The 21566-nt window shown below is 34.2% G+C and overlaps 3 protein-coding genes across 7 annotated transcripts; 2 read left to right on the plus strand and 1 right to left on the minus strand.

Moving 5' to 3' along the window:
* The first annotated feature begins 2089 nt into the window (after positions 1-2089).
* On the plus strand, positions 2090-7092 carry LOC105786117 (shaggy-related protein kinase kappa). Of its 2 annotated transcripts, none has more exons than XM_012612425.2 (13): positions 2090-2343; positions 3253-3492; positions 3722-3814; positions 3927-3986; positions 4079-4351; positions 4681-4755; positions 5076-5132; positions 5212-5352; positions 5445-5495; positions 5979-6074; positions 6165-6248; positions 6347-6449; positions 6645-7092. In XM_012612425.2, exons 2-13 carry the CDS (start codon positions 3346-3348, stop codon positions 6731-6733), a joined length of 1269 nt encoding a protein of 422 aa, XP_012467879.1. In that variant the 5' UTR covers positions 2090-2343; positions 3253-3345; the 3' UTR covers positions 6734-7092. The 2 variants fall into 2 exon arrangements, with proteins under 2 accessions (XP_012467879.1, XP_012467881.1); XM_012612427.2 differs by having other exon boundaries at positions 3257-3492.
* Positions 7093-9139: 2047 nt separating this feature from the next.
* On the plus strand, positions 9140-11551 carry LOC105786114 (phosphoribosylamine--glycine ligase). Its single transcript, XM_012612413.2, has 4 exons — positions 9140-9540; positions 9913-10286; positions 10365-10895; positions 10978-11551. The coding sequence occupies exons 1-4, from the start codon at positions 9288-9290 to the stop codon at positions 11392-11394; spliced, it is 1575 nt and encodes a 524-aa protein (XP_012467867.1). The 5' UTR covers positions 9140-9287; the 3' UTR covers positions 11395-11551.
* On the minus strand, positions 10543-14652 carry LOC105786116 (hypothetical protein). Of its 4 annotated transcripts, XM_052634631.1 has the most exons (5): positions 14526-14652; positions 13981-14046; positions 13363-13614; positions 12064-12957; positions 10543-10632 (listed from the first exon to the last, which is right to left on the minus strand). In XM_052634631.1, exons 3-4 carry the CDS (start codon positions 13538-13540, stop codon positions 12104-12106), a joined length of 1032 nt encoding a protein of 343 aa, XP_052490591.1. In that variant the 5' UTR covers positions 13541-13614; positions 13981-14046; positions 14526-14652; the 3' UTR covers positions 10543-10632; positions 12064-12103. The 4 variants fall into 4 exon arrangements, with proteins under 4 accessions (XP_052490591.1, XP_052490579.1, XP_052490586.1 ...); XM_052634619.1 differs by lacking the exon at positions 10543-10632 and having other exon boundaries at positions 11759-12957; XM_052634626.1 differs by lacking the exons at positions 10543-10632; positions 14526-14652 and adding an exon at positions 14438-14495 and having other exon boundaries at positions 11759-12957.
* Positions 14653-21566: the final 6914 nt, after the last annotated feature.

The raw sequence follows: 21566 nt of genomic DNA on the forward strand, positions 1-21566 counted from the left end.
GCAATGAAATAACCTTGTATTTGAATATTTGATGTGCAATGAATACATAGTTGCAACTACAAACCCATGTCGATTACTAAATTTCGCTCAGTCACTGAAGGATATTTCTTTTGTAGTAGTTGGATCCCACATGTCGTATGTAGTACCGATGATGAGTGCGATCCTAGAGGGATTTGTGACAATCAATACCTGAGAGTATTCTAGGTATCTTGTTTGATATGATACATATGTCGGGCTGCGGGCAAACGCGACGACGCAACCGGTTCAGGAAGAAATGCTAGTTATCTGTCGTTTCTCCGGGAGTTATTGCAAACGCTATAGGCAGAATCTTTCGATTACCATCCTAAGCAATGACAAGTAACAAACACTGCCGATACATTCCATAAAGCCAGGTGCCGTTAATTTGGACCATAGGCTTGCAGTGCTGAAATGCCTCTCTACATTGCTCAAAGGTCCAAAAGAACTGATTGTCGTTATTACAACTACTGCCGCGTCGACCCGAGTTTGACCTCTATTGTGCCAGAACATATGCTCTCCACCTAAAAGTCCTCTTGTGTCCACCTCGGTGTCAGCCTTCGGACAAGAATGAATGGTTAAAAATATTGTCTGCTTGGAAATAGAGAAAAAAATTACGTTGATTACACCGGAAGTTCCCAGAGTTTTTCCGTATGACTAGGGCATCAATCTTATGTATGGTATATATAGGGCATTGTTTACGAGTGTCTAAAAAGCTTGAACTCCTAACCGTGTAATGACCATCACCGGGCCCCTGGTTATACTCGAACTTGTGATCGCATCACGGTCACTAACTGGGGCCTCTACCTGGACTTTGACCCTTGACCGTATCAAACACGATCTCCCCCAAAACCTAATTTCCCCAAGATAGGTTTCTCAAGTGATAGTCCTATCTCGCCATGACATATGAAATGTATGTGCCTTGAGGCGCATTATCACATCCCCGACCCCTCAAAACTACCTAAGAACTTTCACTGTTTCAGGCGAAAACCTTGAACACTTTCAAAATACCCTAATCCCTAAAAAACCATAAACCCTAACCCTAACCCTAATAAAATAAAAACTCTAACCCTAAAAAAAAAGCCCTAACCTTAGAGAGAGAAACGAAAGTGTGTCCAATAGGGCGTACTTTCCTGCTATCTGTGCAGATTAGATGCACTTTCTATTTTTCTCTCCTAAAATCAACCTATTTCCCTAATTAATTTTAAAACTGGCCTAAAGGCCTAATTAATTAAAAAAAAATCCCTATTGGCCTTATTCTACCAATAAATCCAATAAAATAAATTTTATCTTTTCAAAGAATACATGATAAAATTTTCACAACATTTGAAAAAAAAATGTAAATTAATTTTAAAAAGTATGATATTAAAAAATAAAATCAAAGCTATTCAAAATGTTAAAATAAATGTCGATTGAGTCTTAGCTCGATTGACATTGAAAATGTTACCAGTGCAAGGGGATATGGGTTCGAGTGTGCTGAATCGCATTATCTTCCTCTTTAAGGGTTGGGAAGGGGTTATGGGTAGTTCTGAGCATTGTATAAAAAAGAATATGTTATAAGTTCTTATACTCTTTAAGAATTTGAAATTTAGTTTCTATATTTTTTTAGGGATTTGGTCCCTTTGCTTTTCAAATTTCAAAATTCAAGTCCAATTGTTAACATTGTTAAATTTGTGTTAAATTCAAGTTCACTACAACATCATTTTTAATTGGATGGCTACCAAGTGAGTTTTTTTATTTCAAATGTCACACTAACAAATTTGACAAAAGAGATTTAACAATGATAATAATTAGACTTGAATTTTGAAATATGAAAATAAAGGACTAAATTCTGAGAAGTAAAAATACAAGAACTAAATTCTAAAATTTTAAAAAATACAGGGACTTACAGTGTACTTTAACCTTTTCTTTTTTGGCTTGAAGAGCTTTGAATTTGGAATTTTAGAAAATAAAAAAAATTATAATTCCCCCCAAAAAAAAAATAATAAGGTGAAAGAAATATATGTTTATGAAAAAACCAAGACGTAAAGATAGGTAATTTTCATTTCTTATATATTATATTCCAAAAAAATCCATAAACTCCAACACTCTCTTCCTCTCACCGTCTCTCTCTCTCTCTCTCTCTCTCTCTCTCTCTCCAGTCTCCACTCAAAATATATGGAAAAAAAAGTACCAACACATATCGGAATATCTATTTGATCAGATCAGACACAGTTCATAGCTGCCTACCTTTATTTTTGTAAATCCGATTCGAGTTTTGTAATCCAACTCCGAGGATAAAATAAAATGCGCTTGATCTGTTTTCGGTTTCGTTCCAAACACTTCCCAGTAAGTATTCGAAACACTGAACGACAATCTCTCTCTCTCTCTCTCTCTTTTCCTTTTTGAAGTGCAATAGTTTGAGTTTAATTATTGACAAAAAGTGCTGCTCTTTTTTTTTTTCTAATGTTATGAAAAAGGTTTATCTTTTAGGGTTCTTTTCATTAATTCATCTCTTGAATGGAAAATTATGTGGTTTCTGGTGTTTTGATTGGTTAGATTAGGGTTAGATCTGATCAATGCTCTGTGTAAAAATACATAATTTCACGCTGTGAATTACTGTGCATTTTTAATAATTAATTTTAGTACTATTTTGTTCCTTTTTTTAAAAAAATTTAATAGATCGCACTGATAATTTTAGCAATGAAAAACCCGACGTTTTATGGAAACAAGTACGAAGAAATAAGCTTTAATTTAATAGAAAGAAAACTCATTTATAAAGATATAATAACTGGCATATAAGATTGAACAAACAATGAATTAGGACATTTTTTCGGAGAATCTGACATTGGATAACTGATCTCACTAGTTTGAACTTGAAGTTAAGCCGTGGACTATTTGTCTTATCAGTGTTGTTTCTTAATTGAAAATCTCATTTTTGTTTCCTTATTTCATTGCATATTTTGACACCCATATTCCGGGAAACTATATTTCTGTATGCTACATGAAGAAGTAATGCTTAACATTTGATTCCCATATATGTTCTGTATCCCAGTAAATTCATGTCCTAGAAGCATGAAATTATTCTTATTCGAGGAGTTTATTCTCGTGATGTTGTAATGTAGGCATCTTTTTTGGTTCTGATCTCCCACCTTGGCAGTAGGTCTTATATGTTATATTTGCATGGAAACTATGATATTAATCATTCTACATTTCTCTTTAATGATTTCCGTCTTCTTAATTTTGGGAATCTATTAGGAAGATAGGTGCTTGGATGGGATGGTCAGCTGCAGCACAGAGTATTTAGTGGATAACAAATACTAGTTTCTATAAGATTTACCTGGCTGAATTATGGCATCTGCAAGTCTAGGAAATGGAGGAGTGGGTAGTTCCAGGTCTGTTAATGGTTTCAAAAGTTCTTCTAGTTCTGTTGATTGGCTCGGGAGAGAAATGCTTGAAATGAGACTGAGAGACAAGGTGGACCATGATGAAGACAGAGTAAGCAGCTAAACCCAATAGTTCATTTTTTTCTTCTTCTTTTTTTTTTTTTTTTTTGGGGGAGGAGGAGGGTTGGTGGGGATTTAACTTGTCAAAATTTCTTCTCAAATGGCTTTACAATGGCAGTCATGCTTATTGAAAATGTATTGTCCTGACTGCTGAGACCTTAAACATGATTTTACAATCCTTGCAATATTTGTAGATGATCCTTTATGTTTTATCTATGCAGGATAGTGAACCAGAAGTAGTTGATGGAGTGGGTGCTGAAACAGGGCATGTGATAAGAACCACCATTGGTGGTAGAAATGGTCAATCAAAACAGGTTGAAAGAAAATAAATTAGTTTGTAAATTTTCCATGTGGGATTCTATAGTTGATTTTTTTTACCAACCTGCATTATTCTTAACATATATCTATTATTGTTTTGATTGACAGAATGTTAGTTATATTGCTGAGCATGCAGTTGGAACTGGTTCTTTTGGTGTTGTTTTCCAAGTATGTAGTTCTATAAGATTCTTGATCATTAATATGTTCTTGACTTTGTTATGTAGATTATAATCTTGAAATGAGTTGACTGTATACTTCAGGCAAAATGTCGTGAAACTGGAGAAATTGTTGCCATCAAGAAGGTTCTTCAAGATAAGCGCTACAAGAATAGGGAGTTGCAGATTATGCAAATGCTGGATCATCCTAATATTGTGTCCCTTAAGCATTATTTTTTCTCAAAAACAGACAAGGACGAACTCTACCTCAATCTTGTTCTTGACTATGTACCAGAAACTGTTCATCGTACAGCCAGAAGCTACAGCAGGATGAACACACGAATGCCTTTAATATATGTTAAACTCTATACCTATCAGGTGCTTCTCTGTCTTATCAAAGCATATCTTGTATGTTATGTTGATATTTGGAATATATTTCTTTCCCAATAACCTTTTACTGAGTGATTGAGCACTCCAGAGTTGTTTTTAAAAATGGTTTATTGTCATGACTTATTTGGTATTGCTGCTATCTGATATGGTAATGTAATGAGAAGGCATCCTTCAATTTTAGGTATAAACTATTACCTTAGGTCAAATATTTCAGATTCTCTAGATATCAACTTGCTTTTCTTTTCCCTAAGGTTTAAACACTAAAAGTTTTAGTTTACTGGAAAAAGTTGTAGCTAATTGTCTTCGTTGGATTGCAGATATGCAGAGCACTTGCCTATATACACAACTGTATTGGTATATGTCACCGTGACATCAAACCTCAGAATTTACTTGTAAGACTCTTCTTCTAGGGAATCAAGCTTTGTTGCAAAGTACATGTTTTTTTGTAATAGTGTACACCTTGCACATTAGCATATATATATTTTCTATCGAATCAAGTCTGTTGGTCATATTGACAAAAACCTGTTATTTACTGTCTACTTTTATCATTGCTAAAGATGTATAGCAGTTATGTTTTTGAAGATTTTATAAGTTTTTTTATTTTTTGCTTTCTTCATATGAGAAAATGGTTATCTGGTTAAAGAACTTATCTTTGGAGCCACTTTGTCCTTACTCAGTTTGGTGAGACTCAAGTTCTATGGCTTTTGTCCAGGTGAATCCACATACGCATCAGTTGAAACTTTGTGATTTTGGGAGTGCAAAAGTGCTGGTAAGTTTTCACGCAATACTGATTGTTGTTGCCAGATCTTGTTTCATCACCTGAGTTGACATGCATTCCATTCTTTCAGGTGAAGGGAGAACCCAATGTTTCTTACATCTGCTCAAGATATTATCGTGCTCCAGAACTCATTTTTGGTGCTACTGAATACACAACTGCTATAGATATATGGTCTACTGGCTGTGTGATGGCTGAATTGCTTCTTGGACAGGTAAATCTTAGACTAATTTGTTTAGTAAGGGTACTGTTATATGTTACTGTTGTCTTTATCAATTGTTTTTCTGATTGCTACATACAATGCAGCCACTTTTTCCTGGTGAAAGTGGGGTCGACCAACTTGTTGAAATCATTAAGGTGATTGCATCTATCATTCTTTCTATATTTTTTTGGAGCACTAGCTTTTGCTGCATGATTAATATATCAGTTACTTTTGACAATTGCTGTGTTGGAAACATCAGTTGAAGCTTATGATATCTCGACAATAAACCATAGGTTGATAATTTATTAGGCTTACTTGTGCTTCAACTTGGTTATATTAAGAATGAAATTAAATGTACTCTTGGGATACTTTGATAAACACAGTAGATAACTTGACGTTTTCTGACTTACAAATGAGTTTATATGTGTCCCTTAATTCTTCCTTATCATGAATAGAAGAAAATTTGGGCCAAAAGTTTAGGATTTGAGTATCTCAAGTTCTGCTGAATAAAGTCTGCGACAAAACAATTTCTTTGGTGCCTTATGCTGGCCCTCTCTCCATTGTTTTTGACACAATGTTCGGAAACATGTACATCAAAGTTTCCCTAAGGATGTGATTTTATAATGTGTGTGTGATAGGTTTTGGGGACTCCAACAAGGGAAGAGATCAAGTGCATGAACCCAAACTACACCGAATTCAAGTTTCCCCAGATAAAGCCTCATCCATGGCACAAGGTATGTGTGCACTTCTCTCTTTTTCATTATTTATGCCCTCCTTATCATAAGGTTTCCTATTGAAGTCCATGATACATTTTCCTCCAACAGGTCTTCCAAAAGCGTTTACCTCCGGAAGCAGTGGACCTTGTCTGCAGGTTCTTTCAGTACTCTCCCAATTTGCGATGCACTGCTGTAAGTTATGATATTCATGTTTTTGCTGCAATGAGTAGTAATGGTACAAATACCATTAACTTTTTTTTATTTATCTTGCGGTGACAATACTACTGAAGTTGGAGGCTTGCATTCACCCATTCTTTGATGAATTGAGGGACCCAAACACTCGACTTCCAAATGGCCGTCCACTTCCACCCCTCTTCAATTTTAAGCCTCAAGGTCAGTTTCACTTGGTAGTTAAATACTTTTAGCATCATTATGCCATCAACAGACACCGCAGCACGTTTACGTTACTGGAAATCGCATTTCTTGCTACATGTATGCAATATGTTGAAATTAACCACAAATAGTACAAAAGCAGAACTCTTATAAGATACATGTGTTTTGAATGCTTGAAATTAATTAAATTGGCAGAGCTCTCGGGTGTCCCCCCTGACGTTGTGAAGAAACTTATTCCGGAACATGCTCGTAAGCAGAATTTATTCATGGCGCTGCATGCTTAGCTACCTTTCCCAGGTTTCTTCTGCCACGCCATTTTCATTTGTATCATCATATATGTTATCATCATATGTAAAAAGCCAAAAAAAAAAAAAAAAGTACCATACCCGTGTCTTCTTCATCGTTCTAGTACGAATAGTGTGTTTGAAAACCAAGTCATTAGAACAAAGGAGATCCAAGGCTTGGAGTGCCTATGAACCTGTTTTGTTTTTGTTTTTTTTTTTCTTTTTTTCCTTTGAAGACAATCGTCTTAATTACTATAACCTTTTATGTATACTTATTTGTGAGATGCTTTACTAAGTTCATGTCATCGTCTTTAAATTCAGGATTCAAATTTTAACAATTATAATTTTCCTTATTCTTATACTTTTTACTAAAAAATTAGGACCATGGACATTTTCCCTTGTGATTGTTATAATTACATCCAACCAAGTTTGGCTTGCGTCATTAGAAATCAATTTGGAATTGGTTGGATGAGGATTTGGTAGGTTTGGTGGTCCAATCACCTCCATAAAATCTGAAAATAAATGAACCGTTGAGAATCGAATCGGGTTAAAATTTTGGCAAAGAAAACAGAACGGAAAAAATGGAGATTGTTATGTAATCAAAAGAATAGGACCTCTGAACAAAAGGACAAGGTGGTTTCAACAATACAAGATTCCTATTTTATTAGATTTCTTCTCATACTTCATCTTCATGGCTTACGCCACTTGTTTCCTCTACCTGTGCCCTTCCATAGAAATTGATCATATTACCCTTTCCGGTTGTCTTTTTCATAACATTGCCTTCCTCCCCACAAAGATTAAAAGAAAGAAATCATCCCATGTAGCATCGTCTAGACCCAAATTTGACCATTCCACCAACCACTGAGTAACAACTAGATTGTTTCTTTTGATCAAGACAGCTTTAAGACCCACCTTAGGTTGACCATCTTCATTGATTCCCCCGGGGGAGGGGGGGGGGTTCAAGTTTGGTACCACCTTATCTCTTGCATTTTTCTTTAGAAGGTTAACATGGAATGCTGGATGTAGCTTCAAATCATCAAGCACCAACATGCTAAAATGGTGGATTGTGAGATTGAAGGGGTCACCTGAACGTGAGAAAATGAATAATAAATGATATAGAATGGGTATAATACCGCTACATGAAAGTTACACCCAATTAAAGCATTTTAGCAAGAAATGTTTTGAAGTGCAAATGCATTGTTTGTTTTGGGTTCTCATTCCATTCCGAAGATGTTTATTTGTGAATGTCATGCTTATACTTTTAACAAGACTGGAATGGTTCTAAAGCTAAAACCTCATCAAGTTATTTGCAATGTGATGCTTGCGATGGATATTTTTAAAACGCAAGATGTGAATATAATATGTAAATACAATTTCATGCAATTTTCATAATATATTTTTAATTTTTTTGCCCTTACAGCCTATTATATAATTTTTGTGTAATATTGAAGACATTATTACTTGTAAAGATATGAATTTTTGTTTCATGAAATTTTTGTTTAGTAAAGTAGGTTATATATTATTTTTATATTATTAATTTATATTTTAATAATAATTATATTAAGAATGCTATTAAATTATTTATTTTATTTTTATTAAATTATAATTAATAATAATTTTATTAAAATTTAAATCTATCTTAAAAGAATTCGCTAAAGGTACTTTGGACAGTTAAACATTTTTCTTATCTTATTACAACACCTATTCCATTAAACCAAACATAAAAATATTATTACAATTTTATTCTACTCCATTAAACCAAGCAATTGAATTACTAATTACAATTTTATTCCATTCACCTCAACTAAACGTAAACTCCTAAACCGAGTAAATAATTAAAACAACTACACAGATACACAAACATTAAATGATTGTAGGGGCATTTTACTTTATTGGGGTGAAATAGAAAGGGAAAACAAGAGTTGATATTGGTGGAAAAAATCCAAATCCACTTTCAGACTATGAATTACCATGTCAAACAGAGAGCAGCACATAGTATAGGAGCAGAATTAGCACACCTTTTTTATTTATCCTTTACTTGTATCTTTCGTCTCCTGCACAGTTATCTATATTCACTCCACTCACTTTTTTCCACACGCAATATAAAATAAACTGCATCATCAAATTTAAAAACTTTTGCTGCCTTTCACTTTCACTTCTAACTTATCTGCTGCTATCTCGAGCTTCTCTGTTGGCTTGGTCTCACTTGTAAGGTCTTCTCTCTCTCAAATATCTGTTGTTTTACTTACTATTATATTCTATTTCACTGTTTTATTTGATTAATAATACCTATTGCTTTATAATAGTATAGAAAACAAAATGAAAGAGATGTCACTCTTTTGCCCCATAATGCTTACTAATATCTTACGTATATTGAATTCAAAATTACGATTTGAATGGATGTTTATATGTTGTGATTTGTAGTTACTCATTTATATTTTTATAATTGTATACTTGTGTTTGTATTTCTTTCTCAATAAATGACAATAAAACCCGCCAGCGTCAGGTGGTGTTTGTTTCCATATTGCAGAGAAGAACTTGAAAAAGAAAGAGTATGGCCTTTACGACCCTTAGACTCCCTCCTTATCCAAAGCTTGTTACCAACAACAGGTTTAGCGGCATCTTTGCTTCTCAATTTCATTCTTCCGCTTTACCATCAAGATTGGTCCTTGGGAGTTCCTCTTCCTGTGTGGGAACTCTTAGCTTAAGCATCAATCATCATAGCTCACCATGGTCCTCTACTGCGTTCACATGCTTTTCTCAGACATCAGAGCTCTCCGTTTCAGTTGATACATATGGCAGTAACAGTATGACTCTGCAACACCCCCTTTTCGTTTATTTTTCTATTTTTATGATTACCCTTTCCTCCATTTTCTCTATTATTCTTTCATCTTTTTTTTCCTTGTTTATTTTCATGGTAAGCCAAAGAAAAAGATGGGACTCTCGTGTGATACTTATTTCTTGGGGTTGTCTCGACTGATTTGATTATCTATCCGATTTCAAAAACATTGGATGACACCGTTAATTTGACCGTTATGATGTATTATCAATTTAACTCTATTTTTTAAATGGGAGTGACTGGAGGCAAAATTAAACCATCATTTAAACAATAGGACCGAAAGGATTGATATGAAATGAGTTATGAGTATTCAACTATATGTTGTCTTTGGCTACTGCAGCGGAGAGAGTGGTGGTTCTAGTTATTGGTGGAGGCGGAAGAGAACACGCTCTTTGCTATGCATTGCAGCGGTCGCCGTCTTGCGATGCTGTCTTCTGTGCACCAGGCAACGCGGGGATTTCCACCTCGGGAAATGCAACCTGCATTCCTGACCTTGACATCTTTGATAGCTCAGCTGTGATTTCTTTTTGCCGCAAATGGGGTGTTGGTTTGGTGGTTGTTGAACCCGAAGCTCCCCTTGTTTCAGGTCTTGCCAATGATTTGGTAACGGCTGGAATTCCTACTTTTGGCCCTTCAGCTGAGGCAGCTGCTTTGGCAGGTTCTAAGGACTTCATGAAGACTATATGTCATAAATATGGGATTCCTACTGCTAAGGTTTCTTTCATTGGTTTGCAAAAATCATTTTACTATTATTGCTTTTGGTTACTTATTTCTTTTAAATGTTTGGTTTAGTATCAAACATTTTCAGATGCATCAGCTGCAAAGCAATATATTAAAGAGCAAGGAGCACCTATTGTTATCAAAGCAGATGGACTCGCTGCTGGAAAAGGAGTTGCTGTTGCTTCAACATTGGAGGAGGCCTACAAAGCCGTTGATTCAATGCTTGTAGAGGGCATTTTTGGTTCCGCAGGCTACCGGGTCATTGTTGAGGAATTTGTTGAAGGAGAAGAAGCATCATTCTTTGCCCTGGTTGATGGGGAGAATGCCATACCACTAGAGTCTGCACAAGAGTATAAACGGGTTGGAGATGGTGACACAGATCCAAATACTGGGGGAATGGGGGCATACTCCCCTGCACCAGTCTTAACTAAAGAACTTCAAAATGTGGTCATGGAATCCATTATTCTCCCTACAGTTAAGGGCATGTCAATGGAAGGATGCAAATTCGTTGGGGTTTTATATGCCGGACTAATGATCGACAAGAAGTCTGGCTTACCTAAACTAACTGAGTACAACGTCCGCTTTGGAGACTCTGAGTGTCAGGTCACAGGCTGGTTTATATGCATCTTTTAAGCTTCAATGAGGCATTTGAGGATAACTTACATTTTGATTTGCTGTGATACAGGTTCTGATGGTACGTTTGAAGTCAGATCTTGCAAAAGTTATGCTAGCAACGTCTAGAGGAGAACTAAAAGGGGTCTCACTGAAGTGGTCTCCTGGATCGGCCATGGTGGTAGTAATGGCAAGCAAGGGTTACCCTGGCTCCTATGAGAAAGAGACTGTGATTCGGAACCTTGAAGAAGCAGAGTGTGTTGCTCCTGCCGTCAAGGTGTTCCATGCTGGAACAGCATTTGATTCAGATGGCAACTTGATTGGTACTGGTGGCCGTGTTCTTGGGATTACAGCTAAAGGAAGAGATCTTGAAGAAGCAAGGGATAAAGCTTACCTAGCAGTTGAAGAAATCAACTGGCCTGGAGGGTTCTACCGGCAAGATATTGGATGGAGAGCATCTCCTCAAAAGCAATTTTCTAGAAATGCTTAGGTCAACATTAAAATCATGCGCACTACTTTTGACTAAACATCTTACAATAATTAGCTCTTACACCCATTGAGAAATGAAATCACCTCTATGAAAGACTTGAAGAATTTGTAACTCTGAAAGTTCTACATTCCTGAAAATCCATTGCCCTGTTTCTGTATATTTTTATAGATTATTGCGTTCAAAATTCTACCTAAATCACCTCAATTAAATGGGAAGAAATTAAATTAACTAATCCACCATAGGAAAGTGATATGATAGCAACAAAAATTGCCTCTTTATTCCACATGCCGGCATAAAGATTTTCTTGAGACTTTGGAACTGGAACAAAACATTTTCTCCAAAGAACTTTAAAAAGTAGAGAGAATATGGAAATTCATTCTTTCAACTGTCATTTCTGTAGATATATGTACATAATTTCTTCACAAGATATTATCTATAAATCTTGTTCAGTACTTCAACTTGGCAATTTACATAAACCAAGTTTTTCAAAAAGAAAAATGTAAGGTTTAAAGGAAAAAGAAAACGAAAACTCACACCAGCTAATGTATTAGAGAAATGAAGTAAATAAAAGAACCTTCTATATCGTCTACACTCTTTTGGATGAGCAAATTACCTATCAACAAATAGAAAAAGAAAATGGAAAAGAACAAAAAATGAAAATTTATGTACCTATCTTTCAGTTCTTCAATCCGATGATCAGTATACTATATTATTCCAGCATATGGTTCCTGGGACAGGGACTATCATGCTTACCAAGCCTTCCACTTGTTGAAAGGCTGCCTCTCCTACTAGCACCTCCACTTGCATAAACCAAGCACTCATCGCAGCAGCAAGTATACATGGGGTATCCATTCCCCAAATTTTGTCTTCCTACTGAATAGACCCGGTTTACTGGAACATGACTGTGCCCCATAGCTCCCCTCACAAAATCGTATGGCCCTGGGGCCTTTTCGGTCCGATAATCTGGGGATGTTCTTGGAGATTGACCGCTGTAGGGGTGTTGTTGCTGGTGGTTTTGGTGGGAATGATGATGCGGCTGGTGAACTTGGTGATTACTATGGTTATTGTTACTTTGGGGATGAAGCGTGCTGAGGCTGTAAAGGCTAGGAGAACTCCGGACTTTAGGCATAGGGGGTTTATTATGTTGGTTTCCATTTGAAACCAAAGCCTCCATGGGCAAAGAGGCATCGGGAGAAGCTGCTGTAGGAGAAGTGCAAGCAGAGATGCTGAAGTTGGGGCGGTTTGGATTCACAGGGGTAAGCCTTCCACTGGTGTGATTAGAACTTGGACGAACTATGCCATTGACAGCTTCTATATACCGCTGCTCAATGGCGTAAGGATCAACAAAGTTCATTTGGTTCTCTGCTACAAGTGGATTCGACGGGAACAAGAAAGCACGTAGTTTTGGAGTTCCTTCACTTTCAAGGCGACGATACTCATCAACCATATGTCTGACATCCTCATCGGATTTTACAGTTACCAAAGCATCAAGTTCATCAGGGATAATCAGGAATTTCAGAATCATGTCCCCTTCAACCATATCGTTCACCTTCTTCATTAATTCTGTCACGTATACGGAAAATGTCAAGCTTTATAAAATTTGGTGATTTCTTCAGCTTTAAGATATTTACATATTGCTTTAATTCTTCTTCCTTCCAAAGTATTCTCTTTCTTTATTTTTTTCTTTTTCCTTTTAAGTTCAGAATGTAAATCCAAAATGAGATCTAAAACACTTGAAAATCATTAGCTAACCAATTTTAGAATTTTAAAGTTCATCCAAGTTTTATTATTACTTATTAAATTACAGTATCAAAAAGCAAATACTATACCAGTAGTTACCAAAAAAAAAAATGTTAACAAGAATGAAAAGGTGAAGAAAATATGTGGCAAAACTATCAAAGAAAATGACCAATTTACCTTTGGGAATAAATCCAATTAACACAAATCAAGGATGAAAGGAAGGCAAACCTGAAAATTTGATATCCCCCGGGACCGCCAACATACGAGTCTCTCCTCCAACGTACTTGAGTTTACCGTCCCCAGGTCTGGGCAATATTTTCCCGCCATAGCTGCAGAGAAACTTCATCCTATTCCTCGGCGATGAAGACAGACCTTCATCGCCACCACCGGTATCGCTCGCCGTCATTTGACTCGCAACGTGCTTCTCGATCACGTAAGCGGACGCCAAAGCTACCCGTGTTAGCGTTTTCCTCCCCCAAACTGCGATTTATAATGAAAAATTAAATTTAATGCAACAAATTTAAATATCATCCAATATATAATACAAGACAATGACACACACAAAAATAAAGTAATAAAACCTTATTAAATATTAATTAATTAAGTAAGTTACAATCGCATAACCTCGAGCTTTCGGAATAATAGGAAATTCAGGTTTTTAAAATGAATCTGAAATTGAAATAACTAGATGATTTAAGTTGATATGAGAAAAAGAGAAATATTCCATAATTTCGATACAGAGAATAATCACGAACTAAACAAATATTCTTAATTAAATGCATTCTATTCAAAATTACAAAAGCTTCACGGCTAATCATTCTAAAAGTTCATTGATTCAAAACTTACCGATTCAACTCCAGGTCGCTTCGAGGTAACGATTTATTTAGTTATTCCAATAGCCTCCTTCGAAATCTATTGGAATAAATTGCATTGAATTAAAAATATATACCAAAGAAAAAGGGAGAAACCAGAGAATCTTCTCTATATTTCCAGAAAACAAAGAAAATATTTATAAAACTGAAATCAAATTAAACTATATTTAGCAAATCTAAATAAATAAGCTATAGAAGTCAATAAAATTACTAGTTGTTTGGACGGCGAGAAGTGAGTCTGAATTGGAGCAGAGCAAAATTCTCTTTTTTCTTTTGAGAAAATCTGGAAATTATTAGAGAAAAGAATTAAAACAGAATTCTGTTTTAATTTTTAATTTATAATGAGTTTGTCAAAATTGAACGTACAAAAAAATAGGTTGGAGATAAACTGAAAATAGTAAAAAAAAATAAAATAAAAAGCATATGCTTACCGCAAATTTCTCTTCCCGATTTATAAAATATAATTAAAATCATATGTTTGAGTTGAATTTTAAATTGCCGTTGGTATTTATCTCTCACCTGATCTGCCGCTTTGTTGCGCTGCTGCGGCTGATATACCCCCGAGAATAACACGCGTAAACATTGATTATAAGCATCTTCCAAGACTCCATTGTATATCAACATTGCTTCACTGCTTTTGTATTTGAATTCTTTTAATATTATTACTATAAAATATATAGACTTAAATTATAATAAAGGCTTATATCTTATTTTTTGTGTTATTAATACAAATATAATAAATAATTTAGAATATTGTAATATATGAAATATAAAATATAAATAATGAGTAAAATTTAATTTAAATATATAATGGGTAAATTAATGAGTTGAAAAGAAACTGTTTTGAAATTCAAAAAGCAATTTTCCATGGCTTAAAAAGGTTGTGTAAAAGTCTTATTAACCCAAACTTGGTTTGTCTTGTTTAAGGAAAAGTTGGTTTGTAGGTTTTGATAGTACTGCTTATAACAAAAATACATGAAAAGTTCCACAACAGCTTTTAAACTGAATCCAGATTTATCATCCTAAGATTCCCCAGCATTTATTTCTATTTCTTGTCCCTTGCTAAACTTACAAGTCAAAAAAAATATAAAGTTGAATATCGAGATTGTTTACGTTCAACCTCAGTCTATATCTGTATCTTTCTCTCGTATAATTAATGATTTAAGTCTTCAATTTAGTAGCCTCATTGTACTAGATTACTCTCCCACTAATCTTCCCTTCGAAAGCTTAGTTTTGCAATACAAGAGATACTTTTGATTGCTTAAAAAAACCAATGCACACATTAAACGTTCCCAACTTGAATAGATTTGTGTTTTCTCAATCTCTCGGTTACCCTTTAATCTAAACAAAACTCAAGTAAGCCAAACATCAGCATAAGATAATAATTCCGTAAAAGTCTTCAATAATACCTAAAGTAGTGGGCACTATTTCAACTGCAAAAACAGCCATACAAATTTTCCTTCCCTTCAAATGGGACAACACTTAACATTTCCTAAATATAGAATTGCAGACACAACTCCAACCATTGCATCTTGAGACAGAAACTCTTAGGAAGAGATTTAAAAGAAAAAAAGAACAAAGTTAAATAACTTCAACTAAACTAATGGCCAAGATGCATTAATTGCTTGCTCTTCTTGACTGGTTTCAACGATATCCATAGCTCTCCTAGTTGCAAGATACTTTTCAGAATCATTTAGAGCATCCAACTCAATACACATTTTGATTGTTTAAGTAATGAAAAGTTCTTGGTTCTCCCGTTTCTATTTCTCAACATCTTGGTAAATATGTATCAGGAGTAAAACCGGAAAGGACTTGGATTCTTCGTAGGTAATAAGCAAAGGTGATGACTTGATGTTAAAATAATGGAGTTGACACTTTAATCACAAAAGCCCAAACAGTTCTACATACTAGGTGAACCATAGGTAAAAATGATGCCCTTTATGCAAACTGATGACCTGCGTAATAAGTTATTGTCCCTAATTGAGTTTAGATGCTTAAATAAGAAGAGATACATTCATCTTGATGGTGTCAAGTTTATTGTGCTTTCAAGATTTTCATGACTATGATCAAATATATAGCTTCAATAAATAAATAAATAAAACAACGACCCAATTTTAGAACGGAATTTCTTAAAGTTGAGTTAGCTAAAATTTGGGATTGATTAATTATGTGTTTGAGTATGGGATTGTAGAGTCGAATTATTAAGTATAAATAAACTAAATTGGCTATTAAAAATAATGCATGGACTGTATTATAAAATGTAATCATTAACAAATTTTAATTTAGAAAACGCAAAAGACCTAGTAGAAATTAAACTAGGGACTATAAAATAAATAAACCAAAATAAAGTAAGATAGTGGAATGAAATGATTAAAACCCCGTATCGACGTTAATTTGGTTTAAATGATAAAATAGTTTTATGATAATAGGTTAATTAAAATTAATTAAACTTTAATCTAACACTAATCTAAGTCTATAAACAAAGATAGTGGAAAGAGAAAGTAAAAATCAACATCAAAACTTTATTCTATCTCCTTCGTCACCGTCCACTAAGAAAGAAAGAAAAGAAAACTCCATGTTCTTCTCCTCCCCATTGCCGTGACATTCCATAGCTAATTTAGTATGTTTTTTCTTCTTCTAAATTTTAGTTGGATTTCTAATGAATAATGTTAGATAATAAAAGCTAATATGATAAATTTAAGAATTAATAAGACTTTAGTTTGGGTTTCATTGTTGAAAAGCTTTTAAATTTTGTGTGTAGGAAGCTTAAGATTCATGCATGAAATGGGTTAAATAAATTAAGTGAAATTATGTTATAAATGTAATAGATGGTAGTGCATTAATTTAAAAATCATGTTTAGATTATTTGGTTAATTGTGTAATTAGGGATTTATTTGTAAAGAATAAAAACTTTGAGTGTTAATAATAAATAATGGTTGTAGGATGTCTCTATAATATATTTATAAAGTCGGGTTTAACTTTAATCAAGTAAATTGTAAGAAACAAGCGCTTACGACATTAGGGTGTATAGGGACTAAATTGAATAAAATGCATTTATGCATATAATGTGTTGATTTGTGCTTGAATTGTGTAATTAATAAATTTTCCGTATTCAAATTTAATTTTGTGAGAAAAGACGACGCAGGACAATCTCGAGACAAAGGGAATCCAAAGTCATTGACAAATATATTTTTTGGTTTGTGCTCTCATAACTTGAGTTCACTAAATAATTAAATATATATACGTTTGAATCGATATCTTCTCGGGAATGGTTAACTATCAATAATAATTTTTTTTGACAAGTTTGTATATACTTGATTAGGTAATTTGTGATCAATTGGTTGAATGAATATACATATATATGCCTGAAGATATTATACGATTAATAATGATGATATTTTCCCTATTAACCTTGTCGGGTAGGGTCACGAGTATAGTTGCCATGCCTAGGGTCTGTATTGATAGGTGGGAGATTCAGTGCTATGCATGTACATATTGTAATAGTTCTCTAATACCCTGGGGGTCAAGAATGTATCACTAGCTCAGATACCCTGGGGGTATGAGCGTATTCTTGTGTGGTTCGTGGGATTAGTGTATTTATGCCCGATTAGCACTTTGGTGCATATTTGGTGTAATGGTGGATTGATCCGTATACTTGTTTGTATCCAATTTGGTTAATAGGGATTAAAATGTAAAAATAGTATGTTGATCATATATTGAATTGAAATGAGATATTGATATTAATATTTGACATAATTTTGATATGTTAAACTAGATGCAAATACCTTAGGGGTGCATCAGAAATTATACTAAGAAGTTGAACTAAACATTGGTAGGCATAAGATAAAATGATAAATAATTTATTGGTATATATGTATCCTTAATGTTAATGTGAAATGGTTAGATGGATAATTTGAGTTATTATATTACTTATGTTTATTAGCATTTGTTGTGTTTATAATTGAATTCGAGTTATGTTTGTAATACCTCATTATCGGCCTAGACGACAAGACCAAGTTTGGAGGGCCACATCAATTATTTCTCAAAAGATAATTTCTAAAACTTGGTTTCAAAATCTTCCAAACCTAAAAGGATTTTAACAAACATAACATTTACTTCGGAAACTATCATTTAGAAAGTCGAATATCTGAAAACTACTAAACTTAAATAATAATAATCGTTGATAAAAAAGTATGATCGAGTTCCCGATTCGCTGACCCAATCAAGTCCGTGGATTACCTGTAATTTAGTCAGCAGACAAAATGAATGAATAACTCAATAAGGAAACAATTATGTGTTAAAAAGTGTTAAAGTTATACCAATAAGGTCTCAAATTCAGATTTGAAATCAGATACAGAAGATAATCTTTATAATTTAACAGACCAGAACATATCAGTCAGATAACAAGTCAGCTCATTCCTAGACATAAAACAAGTTAAAATAGACGAAATTTCCTACCCTCATTTGTTACACACCATCTCCGACCAACCAAACACACCAAATTTTTTATTTAATACTCATCCAGCCCTACACACCACATAGTGTTGGTATGACACGTTTTCAATAACTGCAGAGTAGTTGCAAGATTAGGTTATAGATACCAGTGGCTTGGCCACTGATTAAGAACAGAACATTTCCTCCTTTACACAATTCCCACCCAATGCAGATGCAGTTTCAGACGACAATTTATACTTATATATAACATATCAAAGTTATTAATGATGGTCGCATTCAACATGCATATAGATATCCAGTCCTCAGTCTCATATCACAAAATAACAGTTTGTACAGCCTGTTTCAGTTTATACGGACCCTATGGAACATCGACATTCGTTTCAAACGACACACGCAGCCTGAGGATGAAGTCCAGTTCCCAATCCACACGTCCGTGTGGTTCTACATGACCTAGACAGCTGGCCCGTGTGGCTTCAAACGACTTAACACACGCCTGTATGCCTGCCCATGTGTCACACTCGGCCCGTCACACGTCCGTGTTGTCCTATTATACAAATAGTAAGTCACATGACCTGGACACCCGCCCTGTCCCTGGCTCGTTTGAACCCTGTACCAAACATTCCTACACACGGCTTGAACATACGTCCTTGTGTCTTTAATTCATGACCAATGGGTTACACGATTTGCCACATGGCCGTGTAGTGTTGACAACTATGTTTTTCGGTGTCTAAAATTCGCAGAAGTCGGGTTTTCAGTATGTACCTATTAGCGATTTGAAGTAGGGACAACGCAGTAAACTTTCGAAGCCTAAAACGACCATTCAATAACGCCATTAACAACTTAATTGAACTAAAACGCTAATTCACAATCAAAATAATACTATGTCGAAACTTTGACACAAAACCATGAACACAAAACATTCACTTACCACAGATCGCTCAGCCCCTAAACAAAATTTAAATTTTCGAAGGAATACTCCTCTCAGTATCTCCATCTAAACGGAAAAAAATGAACAGTTAAGGAGAACTCAAGGCACACTAACAGTAATTTCCAACTCACAGAGTAACGTCAAAAACAAACTGTAATAGGCCTATTTTGCCTAAACACAATTAAAATACAAAAACTAATAAATAACCCCAAACCCAAATCAAAACAGCCCAATACCCAATAACAAACACTAGCCCAACAACAAAATAAAACAAAGAAACCCTAAAAAAATCAACAGCCGCCGCCCGTCTCGGAACTCACCTCCGCGCGCGCCGCCTTCTTCGCCTGCAAAAGGACTAGGAGAGTCCAACAATAACACAAACCGTGTAAAAAATAGAAAAAAATAGGAAATTTTGGGGCTATATAAAGACCCGAATCTATGTATATTGGAAAAAAACAGGAATGAATGAAAAGAAAGTAGAGAAAAATCGATTCAAGTGCAAACCGTTTTTAAAGGTAGTAGTGCCTTTTTATTTTTTTATTTTATTCTGTTTTTTTTCATTTATTTTTTTAAACGAAAGTGGAAATAAAAAAGGTAAAAATCGTACCTTTATCACGGAGGAGGTGCCGATTCCGATGAAAATCGATGTTTTTAAAGCCGGGAGTTGAAAAAACAAAAAAAAAATATTTTTAAAATTTTCCGACCACCGCAGGCCACGGTGGTCCGGCGCTGGAGCCATGGCTAGATTCTGGAAAAAGTTAAAAGGTTGAGTTTTTTTTTTTAAAATGGGGTTGCAAATATTTTTTTTTTGAAGTTTTTTTTTACTTATATAAACACCCAAAACGACGTCGTTTTGGGTTTGGCTTCTGATGCCCAAAATGGCGTCGTTTCAGCCCTACGATCCGCGCGCGACCCGACCCGCTCCAGGGGATCCGCGCGTTTTCCTTAAATGGGTTATTTACAACCTTGGTCCTTCCGCATTTATTCGTTTTTAATTTACTCCCTCCTTATTCTTTTTTAATTTTTTTTAAATTTGGCCCCAGAATTTCGTTTGGTTCTCGATCAGATCCCTCTGTGAAACGGTGCTCATGGGTGATGGGAATAATTTTCTCTTCAGTCCCCGCACTTTTGCGCGTGATTTGTTTTAATCCCCCAATTGATCCTATCATTTTCCCCCCTAAATTGGCCCCAAAGCATTATTTAAATTGCAATTTAATCCAAGGCATTTTTTATTTATCTATTAGTTTATTCGTTTACCTATAATTATTTTCATTTATTATTTATTTATTATTATTCCTTCAATCTTTGTATTAAAAAATAAACCTTAAAAACATTTTTTATATACTCATGGTGCGATTTTATTTTTTCTTCCCTTATGTCATGTTGTTTATTTATTGATTTAAGTATTATTAATACATTTATTATTGCACTTTTTATTTTTTATATTATTCAATATATATATTTAAAGCTTTGAAATGTTCGCTGTTATTATTATCATTCTTATCTTCATTATTACTATTTCTATTATCAATATTATTATTATTATTATTACTATTGTTATTATATTTTATAACAATTTATCTAACCTTTTGCATGCATAATTTTATTCTATCTATGTCACTGTCATATATTATTATTTTATCTTATAATGTATTATTTTATTTTTTAAAATCCAGTATAATGCATATATTTTGATGTTTTTTATATATTTTTGTAGTATATGTTTTTTTAATTCATTATATATATTTTTGTGTTTTAAAGATTTATATGAAAGTATTTTTATATAATATTGTTTTATATATACATGTACAATTTATATTAAAATACTTTTATTCTTTAGATATATTATTGATTTGTTTAAACTACTGAAATTGTTTTATCCGCAAGTTTTCAAAATATTCGGCGTTTAAGATTCTCGAGGAGATTGTGCACTAACTTACTCGGCTTCAATTTTTATTCTGAATTTAAATAGTCGAGTATCCTTTTTTAAATAAAATCGTAAACATTTCAAGATTAAAACTTACTCTCGGGAATTCAAAGGGTTGTGTCCTAACTCACAGGATACGACATTTTGTTATCTTGAGACGTGATTTTTTTAAAACAAAAGCAAATTAGTGTGTGGTCATTAAAATTTCAAAGAATCGTACCTTAACTTACGAGGTTTCGATTTCTTCATA

This window comes from Gossypium raimondii, chromosome 1 (assembly GCF_025698545.1).
Source record: "Gossypium raimondii isolate GPD5lz chromosome 1, ASM2569854v1, whole genome shotgun sequence".
Classification (NCBI taxonomy): Eukaryota; Viridiplantae; Streptophyta; class Magnoliopsida; order Malvales; family Malvaceae; genus Gossypium; species Gossypium raimondii.